At 35.7% G+C, this 12125-nt stretch overlaps 1 protein-coding gene across 1 annotated transcript; it reads left to right on the plus strand.

Annotated features, from left to right (window-relative positions):
* Window positions 1-2665: 2665 nt before the first annotated feature.
* LOC107765776 (uncharacterized) lies at window positions 2666-8232 on the plus strand. The gene is made up of 3 exons (XM_016584465.2): window positions 2666-6664; window positions 6741-7043; window positions 7290-8232. The coding sequence occupies exon 1, from the start codon at window positions 4750-4752 to the stop codon at window positions 6181-6183; it is 1434 nt and encodes a 477-aa protein (XP_016439951.1). The 5' UTR covers window positions 2666-4749; the 3' UTR covers window positions 6184-6664; window positions 6741-7043; window positions 7290-8232.
* Window positions 8233-12125: the final 3893 nt, after the last annotated feature.

The raw sequence follows: 12125 nt of genomic DNA on the forward strand, positions 1-12125 counted from the left end.
GCATGTAAATAAGTTAGAACTCTTTTTCTTTCATTATAGAGACGAACGAAATAGAAAACATAGTCACTATAGGTCAATCCTTTTAAAATAAAAATGAGGCGTGCCTTGCCAAACAAAAATGCACAAGCTGCGGGACCCTCTATATGTGTTTGTAAAGTTGCTTAGACTCCGGGACGGGCCGTTTAGCAAAGTTTCACGGCTTTGCCCAAAATAACGATACGCCAATCGCTTAGGGCGCGTCTTTAATAAAATTACTTCCCTAAGTATGGGTGTGCATTTATGCAACCCAAATCCAAATCTCAACAGAGTCGAAACGTGTCTATGACCACTGGTACATTGATTGTAACGAGGTTCGAGATACGTTTTCACGACGTTGCAATTATATTAAATAATAATAATAAAAGCGGTTTAAACTTAATAAAAGCACACAAGTTATAACATGTATTAAAATCAGATATTTAGCCATTATAACAATTTAAGCGACCGTGCTAGAACCACGGGATCCGTGGGTGCCTAACACCTTCCCTCGGGTCAACAGAATTCCTTACTTAGAATTTCTGGTTCGCAGACTTCATTTGGAAAGTCGAAAATTTCCTCGATTTGGGATTCAAGATAAACCGGTGACTTGGGACACCAAAAGCCAAACCTTTCCCAAGTGACGACTCTGAAATAAATAAATAATCCCATTTTCGAATAATGTCACTTAAAATGGAAATACTCCCTCACGCATTTATCCTTCGGGGCAGGTGCACAAAAAGGAGGTGTGACAAACGCTACTACAGACCAGTTCCTAAATCTAATATTTTGGTGTCCTTAGTTGAGTTGTAACTTTGTGATTGTTCTTATTGTAACTCCTAAATTACTTAGCTAGAAGCATTGATTAGGAACTCTATTGTAAAAATCATAAACTCTCTGAGTTTGTGTTGTGACTAGAGTTAGTCATAAGTTAAAGTCTTTGACTAGAGAGTGACAAAGTGGCTTGTGGTAAGAGTATCACAAGTTAGTTGAGTTGAAGTCTTTGTAATTGAGTCATTATAAAGTGGCTTGTAATAGGTATTTACAAGTTAGTGAAGTTAAAAGCCTACAAGTGTAGGTCGCGGTTTTTGTCCCCTAGAGTGGGATTTTTCCACGTAAAAATCTCATGTCTCCTTTACTTACTGCTTCATTAGTATTCTCAATGGAAACTCATAGAAGACTATGTATTCTATAATTTAGTGGACTCGTATAAACTAACACACCAGTTTTTTTTTCCTGAGTATATTTCGTATGTTGAAACATATTGTTCAAGAAGATGATATTTTCTTGTGTTTGCTTTACTGAAATGGTTTCAAGTAAAATATTTTTAACCAAAAGAAAAAAATTAACTTCCTCACGACCTCACTTATGGGTGAAAGCCACTTTCCCACACAATTATCTCAATCCATCACATAGACGTTATTGTTAATCTTTATACTCAAAAAGTTTTACCATCAAAACAACCTAATTTGCTGCTAGTGCCATTAAATTTATAATTTTTTTTTTGGAAACGTATTGTTGTTCACTTCACCAATAGAGTATTAAAAACACTTCCCATGGGAAATATTTTTCGGTAAAATATTTTGTACAGAAAAAAATTTGTTTCATACAAAACATGTCTACCAGTATTTTCCTTTTATGCAATCTATGCATGTTCCCAAACCATCAGAATCTAAAGGAGGTAAAATCTCACCATTATTGATCAATCTTTTAATCATTGCAGTAAAATTATGGCCTAATTAAGCAGCGCTTGTACCATGGCAAGGAAGAGTTTTCTGTGATTCTAGATCTGTTGGCAACACATTCTCTACATCAAGAAAATAAAGGTTTTCATAAACCACTCAGTAAATTACCATAACCAACAACTTGAAAGTCAATACTACAAACACATTTGAAGTCTTTTTGTAAATATATACTAGAGACAACGACTGAATGCATCCATTCAAAAAACACACAGAACCTACCTTTTTGATACTATTACTTTATATCCAATTGTTGAAAATAAGGAAACATCCCAACTAATATGTTAGAGAAAAAATTACACTATAAGAAATTGGATAATTAGTGGTGTCATTTAGCAGCAACCCTATAGGTTGCTACAACAGTTATATTATTAGCAGCGACTTTAAAAAGTCGCCACAGTTTGTAAATAATTTAGCCGCGACTATTTACCTCTGATGTGGCTGAAATTTTTAGTCCCGCCAATATTAAAATTTGGCTCCATATTTTTGGGGCGACTTCTGAGAAGTCCCTGCTAAATATGTATTGCAACGAGTGGGTCGCTCCTATTGCCTTTTAAAATAACAAAAGAAAATAAAATGTGAATCGGTCCTCTCCTAATTAAACACTCTCGAACACATCGAGACGCCCAAAATCGGTTCTCTCTAGAAATCGGTCCTGACAAAAGAAATCCCAAATCGAAATCCCTCAAATCTTCTCGTTTGAAATCGGTCCTCTCTTCTGCTAAAATCTCACCCAAATCGAAATCCCTCAAATCAAAATGTGAATCCCTAATCTTCTCCTTTGAGTTGTCTCTATTGACTCAAAGCTTCTTCAACTTCACGCACTCAAGAACTTGTACACAGCTGGGGAAGTCGGCAAAGGGCAAGAAAATATAGAAGTGAAATTTTAACAACTCAGGTATGTTAAAATCCCTAATCTTTTCGTTTTTCTTTGGGGAAAGAAGTTGCTTTGCTGTAATCGATTTCGTGGAGGTACAATGGAACGAACGATTTCTCTTCCATAATCTAACTGAAAACCTTCTTATTTTGTTAATATCATATGTCTAACTTAAAACCCATATTGATTTACATTTGGGGTTTTTATGATTATTTTGTAAGATTTCACTTCAGGTAGAACAGTTCTATATTTTTATATTTTCTTCTATATACTGACATTTTGGGTTACGATGAGTACCGACGCTAATGGGAAACTATACTGACATTAAGTTAGTTAATTTTTGTATCTCCGAGGTTTATCTTTGGACGCTAACACAATGGTATCATTCATTTTCAAGGCTCAAGTATTTTAGTTTTTTAATTTGCTTTTGTTGTAATTAGAGGCGGAGTCAGAATTTTAACAAGTTTTGTTCAGTGTATGAGGGATTGTTCTTGTTCAGAGTCGGAACTTCAAGTACTCGTTCATTTTCAAGGCTCGAGTATTTAAGTTCTGTTCTTGATTTGGGTGTCTGGTTGTGGATATTTTTTTTTGGATGCCTTCTTTAGAAAGTTTAATTTTAATATAAGGGTCTGTGCAGTGTATGAGGGATTGTTCTTGTGAATTAGCTAAAGGAGAAATTTGTCAACTGGATTCTGCTTTAGACCTGAAACTGAATTCTGGGTAGTGGGCAAGATTTGATTTCATGGCAAAGCTTAAACTTTTTGTTGTGTTGAAAATCCTAGGTGTTTAACTTGGGTGTGGAGTGAAATTGCTGTATGTATAGTATGAGTTAATTGGTTGACGAATTTGGATGTTGTGGATAAAATCTTGGAATAAGAGGAAGCATTTATTGCCTATTAGGAATCTTAGTTTTATGAAATGAGTTCTGGAAGGCTGCACTTTACTTGGAATTCTTGGTGGAATGGATGTTCTTTCATTGATGTTTCAAAACTTTGAAATTGTATAAGAACTGTTGTAAATGTAGCTAGTTTTGATGGTGGTGAGATGTTTAAACCATTTCTCCACCTCCAAGTTATAGACTTTGGAATTCCATTTTCCACAAAGCTAGTACTCCTTCCGTTCCAATTTATGTGAACCTCTTTGAGTGGGCATGAGTTTAAGAAAAGAGGAAGACTTTTGGAATTTGTGGTCCTAAACAAGTTAAAAAGGAGCCAGAGTATTTGTGTGGTTATAGAAGCTTCTCATTAAGGGTAGAATTGTAAGTTTAAGCTAAATTGTTACCAAATTTAGAAAGGGGTCATTCTTTTTGGAACATACCAAAAAGGAAATGTATTCACATAAATTGGAACAGAGGGAGTAGCTTGTATACTGGAGCTACTAGCAGCACCCTTTTACACCCTTTTAGTTTGCTCTTTATCTTTATGTATATTAATGTTAAAAGCGAGGTCACACTTGAATGGAGTAATATTTATTTGACTACAAAGTATTTTCTTAAATTATTTTCTGTACCTCCATTTTTCCCCTCTCCTCTTCTCCACCCGTACCCACTTTTTGTGGTATATATTCCCTTGTTTTCTATCCATCGATTCTGTACATACCCTGGTTTGAACTTGTTCTTCATTGCACACAATTCGTATAAGTAATTCTGGAATGGACTGCTTCCTTCTTGTTTGAATAATGTGTTTTTGTGACTGCTTGTCTGAATAGCCCTGGTATATGTTAGTTATTATATATATTTTGATTATTATAATCCTTCCACTTTTAATTAGTAAATTAATTTATTTATTTTTTAATATAGATATGATGGATAAAAGTTATTTGAATATTAGGAATAGAGTCGACCAAAGGTATAGAGATGGAGTAGACAACTTTCTTAATTGGGCATTCAGCCAACCAACAGTGAACACTATGATTCGGTGTCCTTGTAAAGGGTATATGAATACCACGTTCAAGCTAAGGGTTGGTGTAAGAGGAGATTTATTGAAGAAGGGTTTTTGAGATTCTTATAAAGTGTGGGACTTGCATGGAGAAGTGTTAGTTAGAGTTGAAAATTCGAATACTGCAGTTAGTGATGAAGCAGAAGATGATAGCATTGACGAGGATAATATAACTGAAATGATTCATGATGCTTGTGGATATATGAATGTGGAGGATAATAATAATAATTCAGAGGACAGTGAAGAGCCAAATGTACATGCAACAAAGTTCTACAAATTGTTAGAAGATGCTGAGACAAAACTTTATCCTTGTTGTAAAAAAGTCTCGAAGTTGTCTTTTGTTGTTAAACTACTTCACTTGAAGTGTCTTAACCATTGGAGCAACAAATCGATGAATGCATTATTGAGCTTCTTTAAAGAAGTTCTTCCCGAGGGGTCATTTGTGCCTAATTCTTTCTATGAAGCAAAGAAAGTTCTTTGTGACCTCGGCTTGGGGTACACCAAAATAGATGCATGTCGGAATGATTGTATTTTATATTGGCGTGATTATGCCGACGTCCAAGCATGTCCTAAGTGTGGTAAGTCTAGATGGAATTCCGAAGAACACGGAGGCACGAAAGTAGCTCATAAAATCTTGCGGCATTTTCCAATCAAACCAAGGCTTCAAAGATTGTACATGGCAAGAGAAACAACTAAAAAGATGAGGTGGCACAAGGAGGGAAATGTTGATGATGGTGTCTTGCGACATCCATTTGACTCAATAACATGGAAATCCTTTGATGCACGACATCCCACCTTTTCAGCTGAGTTAAGAAATGTTCGATTAGGTTTGGCGAGTGACGGGTTCCAACCTTATGGGAACATGAGTTCTAATCATAGCATTTGGCCAGTCGTACTAGCTACGTATAACTTCCCACCATGGGATTGCATGAAAAATCCATATTTCATGATGCTGCTTCTTATTCCAGGCCCCAAGTGTCCAGGCAATGATATCGATGTATATTTACAACCAATGATTGAAGAGTTGAAAGAATTATGGGACGGGGTGGAGACTTATGATGCACACTCAAAATCTAATTTTCTGATGCGTGTGGCTATCATGTGGACGATCAATGACTTTCCTGCATACGAAAACCTTTCAGCATGGTCAACCAAAGGCAAGCTTGCATGTCCTTGTTGCCGTAAAGATACACAATTGACTTCTTTGTGTAGTAAGTTGTGTTATATGGGTCATCGTCGCTTCCTTCCCATGGTCCATCCATGGCAGAGAAGTAGGACGTTATTTGATGGGAAAGTTGAAATGGGAGTTGCACCTAACCTTTTAACAGGTGATGAAACACTTGTGCAATTACAAGCTTTGGGTAATGTGGGTTTTGGTGAAGGACAAAAGAGAAAGCATGATGTTCATAGCAATGCTTACAATTGGAAGAAGAAAAGTATCTTTTTCCAATTGCCTTATTGGAAGAGTCTTACGTTACGACATAACCTTGATGTGATGCATATCGAAAAAAATGTGTCCGATAATATTATATCAACTGTCAAGAATATGGTTGGAAAGACAAAAGACACATTGAAAAATAGATATGACTTGATGGATCTTGGAATCAGATAAAGGTTGCATCCTACTGAGGATAGGAATAATACTTTGTTACCGGCAGCATGCTATGCATTGTCCGCGAAAGAGAAGCTGAAGGTATGCAATCTATTAACGAATCTGAAGGTTCCTGATGCATTTTCCTCAAACATTTCAAGGTGTGTCAACATACAGGAGAAAAAGATACATGGTTTGAAATGTCACGATCATCATGTATTGTTGCAAGACATTTTTCCAGTAGCTATACGTGGTTTGCTACCCAAGGAAGTGTGTGATCCAATTATAGCCTTAGGAAAGTTTTCAAGAGTATATACACTAAGTGCTTGACGATTGAAGATCTTGATATCCTAGAGGCATAAATTCTTGTTATTTTGACCAAACTTCAACTTGTTTTCCCTCCGGCTTTCTTTGATGTCACGGTTCATTTGCCAATTCACTTGCCAAGTGAGGCAAAGCTTGGTGGACCAGCTCAATATCGGAATATGTATCCTATTGAGAGGTAATTTATTGTTTAATAATTTTGATGCTATAGTTTTAGAATGACACACATTATATTAATAAGTCATTTTATATAGGTATCTACGAACACTTAAGTCATATGTTCGCAACAAAAATCGTCCAGAAGGTTCAATTGCAGAAGGTTATTTGGCAGAGGAAAACCTCACATTTTGCTCACGATACTTGAAGAATATCTCAACAAAGTTCAATAAACCAACTAGGAATGACGATGGATCTGTGTCAAATGATGAGATGTATATCTTTAAAAAAAGTGGGCAAACAAAAGGTGCCTCAGAAGGCAGCAGGCTATCTCATGATGAGTTTAAACAAGCATGTATGTATGTGCTTCAAAATTGTAAAGAGGTTTCGCATTTCATGGAGTAAGTCTCTTATTAACTTCAAGATAGTTTCACATTGAGATAATTTGAATCCGATTTATCTTAGCTAACTAAAAATGTAGGGAATATACAAGAGAGATTAAAATTCAAAGTTCAATGAGAGCTCATAAAAATGGGTTTCTTGATTGGTTTCGCGCATGTGTAGTTGTCTACTCAAATGATAATATTGATATTAGTTTATTCATCCCATCATGTTATTGGTCATAACAATATTGTTCGTCTTTGTAGATATTTGTACTATCTGCACAAGGACGCGCAAATGATGAGCTCATAAGCTTAGCCGTCGGTCCTGCACCATTAGTACATCGATATTCAACATTTGTGGTGAATGGATTTAGATTCCATACAAAAGAGCTTGCATTTGAGAAGAAAAATGCAGAATAGTGGTATTCTTGTGAGAGGAGATGATTCAGACTCTAATAAGGAGTATTATGTTGTATTAAAGAACAATTATGAGTTATCTTATGTGGGAAATAGAAAAGTTTACTTATTCAAGTGTCATTGATGGGATGTGGCTCGCTTAGGAAGAGGATATAAGATTGACAAATAAGGCTTCACAAGTGTGAATACTTGGTGTGCCTTGAATACAAATGAGCCATTTGTGTTGGCATCTCAGTCAGAACAAGTCTTTTACTTGGACGACATGGTCGATAATGATTGGCTTGTTGTTGTGAAGACAAATCCTCGTGACCTTTTCAAAATGCCTGATAATGATGATAATTGTGTAGATATTGAAGATGAAGAATTACTGAATGAAGATGTTTATCAGCAAGAGGAAGCCGAATTTAATACTTTGTGCACCAATGACCAAGAAAATATTGTTGAGGTGTCTCTACATAGGGATAATGTTGAACCACAAAGTATTAACTACGATCATGCAAGTACGCAAGCTCAAAACAATGTGCATAATGAGGAAGATGATTTCATTAATGACAATCATATAGAAATATCAGAGAGTGAAGATAGAGAAGAAGAGTTATTTGATGATGATGATGGGGAGGACATTGATACATCCTCTTGAAGACTAAGAAGCAAAAAGCGAATGATATAGATGTTACATCCTATTTTGAAAATTCTCTATATTTTCGTCCATGACTTTATACTACCCCATGTATTTATTTGGAACTCTCAATGAACCAAAGATTATTGATGCTTGAATCTTTATATTTCTTTTTTGATTCTCTTCGTGATGCTTGTAGCTTTATGTTGTATTGGTATAAAGTAAAGGTGGAAGTAATGAATTGTATTAAAAGAAGGGATCTATTATTCTATGTGCCTGCTAATTTGGGTGAAAAGAATTGACCATCAACTAACAAACAGTAGAGCTTTCTTTACTTTAATATCTAATGAGGCATGGACTTATGTCCCCTTTCTATAGACATGAAGTTAGAAAATTAGTGAATTAATATTTTCTCTATTCTGATCAATCATTTTCTTTTTATGTTTTATTGCAGGAAATGAGAGGAATTGGACGAGGAAAACGTGGGAGAGGCGGGGCGAGCTGTGGTCATGAAAATTTTCAAGGACGTGGCAATTTTGGAGTGACATCTCAGCCACACATACAAATCGGACGTGTATCTGATGCATCTGTAGAGATAGACAACCAAGTAACCCGGGTCAAAGACCTTTACAGACCGGACGAGTATCTACTAACTCTCTCCAAATATCTTCTTTAGAAACACAATTATCACGAAATGTAGCAGAAACTGTGCATTGCTCTCCAGAGGCTGAAAATTGTGCAAGTTAGTTTCTGTTTTTTGTTGTTTTGTGAAAATTATTTTTACTGATTGAGTGGAGCTACTAATGAACAATAGTATCCTTTTACTTTGCAGTTTCTTCCAGCAATAAAAAAAGAGGAAGAGGAAAATACAAATCTAAAAGTTTAGAAGTAAAAACTAAGTGTGGTGGCAAAATCAAAATTATGATTCCAGATGACATTGATAGAGCATTAGGTTCTGGGGCTACAGATATTGTTAATTACTGTGGTTTGATCATGAGGAGCACTATCTCGTTCCAAGATGGAAATTGGCAGAAAATAGTTTTAAAACACGGAGAAGTAATATGGTTAAAGGTCAAGGTAATAAACTACTTTCAATATTGTATTGACTTTAAGTTGCAAGGTTTATTTATGTGGTTAGGATATTGAATATAATGTTACATTTATTGTCAGGATAAATTTGAAGTTTGCAGCGGGTTGCGAGAGCATAGGTTTCAGGCCTTTGTAATTAGCACTATGCAAAGGCTTTTTAGGGCATGGAAAGCTCGACTCAGCATTCTGTACTCTAAGTACAGTACTAATGAAGAAAGATTGTCTCATCGACCTGAAGATGTTGAGCTTGAGGACTGGGAATACCTAATACAATATTTTGGAAGTCCGGAAGTTAAGGTATTAACTTAATACCTAAAGATTGTCTCTTTGAATGATGATTTATTAATCTGTTTACTTAATGGTTGTAAGTGAGAGGAACAAAAGAAATAGAAAAAGCAAATAACTAAGCATTCTTGTGGTACAAAGTCTTTTGCAGAAGTAGAGGAATCTACGGTAAAAATATATTTAGTCCCCTACTATCACATATGTTTCTTTGTTATTTACATATTTATATATTTGCTTATATATTTTTTTTCCGTAACTATATTGCAGAGAAATATTGGACACACCATATAAAGTTTGGGAGATCCAATATACACGCAAGGATGATAGAGGAGAACTGGTGTGGTTGGTTTCACAATCCCAACAAATTCATGTAATTATCTAAAAACACTTATAAAGTTCTGTGTTTCTGTAAGTTTCATTTAATATGTTTTATTATGTTTTGATTTAAATGATTATGCATAAATACAGGGTCAACTCCAGGAAGTTGTCGCTCAGTAACAATCTGAGGAGATCGAGCATCCCATGACTAGAGATGAGATTTTATCCTCCGTTGTTGGTGAGAGAACATGCTATGTTCATGGAAAAGGATATAGAAAGAAGCCTCCTAAAAAGAGTAACATTCAGGCAAACATAGAGGCCAGCGTGTCTTCTGCTATTGATATTGTGCGTCAAGAGATGCAAGCCGAGATGGATAGAAAGTTATAAGAAGAATGTGAACAAATGGCTGCTGAGTTGCGAAGAAATATGGAAATTGAGTTGGAAAGGAAGTTGGCAGAGGAGCGTCAACACGCAAGTGCAGAAGCAGACGAGGATTTCTCTAGAAGTGGAGAAGATGATGCAAGAACAATTTGCTAGTTTTTTGACCAGAATGCAACAACAGGTACTTGCTCCGCTCCTTCTTAACAATTCTTCTTCCTTCTCGACATTTCTTCTTCCTTCCTTTTGTAGTGACTTCATGTTTTGGGGTTTAGTAATGTGTTGGTATCTCTGGTTTTAGTAATGTGTTGGTTCTATTTCAACAGAAAGGTTGATTTTAGTACGTAATGTGTTAGTATCTCTGGTTTTAGTAATGTGTTAGTTCTATTTGACATGTGTGATCTGATGTAATAATGTTTGATAAGTTGAGGAATGAAATGATAATTGGTTGGTCCTGCATATCAGGATCTACAGATAAGTGGGATATTAACTTTTGTTAGTTCATGTTGGTGATAATGCTGCATTTGAAGGATTATGATCAATTTTGACTATTTGAGGTTTCTGTCTGAAGTTATTTGAGTCATTGCTAAAGCTCTAATCTTTCTCATTTCTTTGCTCATTAACTTGCATTGGTTAGTGTTTTTGACCTTTGCAGTTTTTATTCTTTGTCTACTTATGTGTGCTCAGTGTGCCAACATTGTTTGAACCTTTATGGAAAAGCGTGATCTAGTTTCCATGTTGTTTGTGAAGTTATATATAAAGTAGAATACTGATGATACTACTTCTCCAGAAAAGTTACTTCCTCTTTACTTTTGTCTTCATTGGATGATTAACACAACTTCTTATGGTGATCATGCTTGTCTTGAATTTTGAATTAAAGAGGAATTTGTTAAACTCTGTTCTGACTCAAACCGTCGGAGAAATTTTGGGCTAATTGTTGAGTAAATTGCCACTTCATTTTTAACATGCATGCTTATTAGAATTATATGCTTAGGTTCGAGGCATGTGGGCCTTCGGGCCATCATTGTTTATTTTACTGAGAATTTTAGTTTCTTCTGATCTTGCCTGTTTCAATTATAACTTGAATTATTGCTACTTGCTATACCTCTCTTTAACCGTGGCCTATTCTTAGTATATTCACAAAAATTACAAGCACAAGGCTTTGAGTAGTTTATGAGAATCCATTCTCATGATCACTGTTAAGCACTCAAAAAGCAAATGATAGCTTATGCATTTGATATCATATCATATCAGAGAGCTTTAAATATTTGAGCTTTTTGTTCCTAATTCTGAAATTTGGAACTCTCCCTTTGTCCATGTTTATTAGCCCTCTCACATGTGTAGGGATATCAGTAAAGGTGGTGTAGACCTTTGTAGTCTGTGGTGTGTGACTTAGAGCCGCGAGATGGTTTGCTACCTTGTTTGCTTTTCTCTAGCAATGCTAGATGGTACTGCGTACCCCTCCATGTTCTATCTTAGATGTTTCATGATAAGACTCCCATGTATGAACTTCTATTTGGTGTGTGTATTTACCTTGACTTATGTGTTCAACGTACCCTCCATGTTATAGGAACTTTCTGTTGAGATTTTTATAAGGCTAACAGGTTAAAGGTTGTTCTGCTCTTATCCATATACTCATCTACCTCTCAAGTATCATATATTACGATGTTGTTTAAGATCATAGCTTCTTTGTTAGTTATGATACTAAGGTCCTATTGTGTATGTGCCCTGGATTAAATTAGAGCTTGCCCGGATAACATAGATCGTCACCAATTTCCTTTGTGCTTTTGATAATAATAATATTGGGTAGACAAAGTAGTTTCTCCTATTGTTCTGCTAGGCTGGGTTTGGTATTTGGGTTCTCCTATGCCTACAATTTTGTTTCTTTGCTACATATTGTTGAGGTCTGGTCATTCACTGAATGACAAAAGCTATTATATTAGCGGAAACCTGTCGTGCATCAACTTTGGGCAAGAGAAGCAAGAGTTGACATG

This window comes from Nicotiana tabacum, chromosome 8, assembly GCF_000715075.1.
Source record: "Nicotiana tabacum cultivar K326 chromosome 8, ASM71507v2, whole genome shotgun sequence".
NCBI lineage: Eukaryota > Viridiplantae > Streptophyta > Magnoliopsida > Solanales > Solanaceae > Nicotiana > Nicotiana tabacum.

Bases quoted from the DNA above. Each gene is read 5' to 3' on its own strand.
- LOC107765776 (XM_016584465.2), top strand. From the start codon at position 4,750: ATGATTCATGATGCTTGTGGATATATGAATGTGGAGGATAATAATAAT.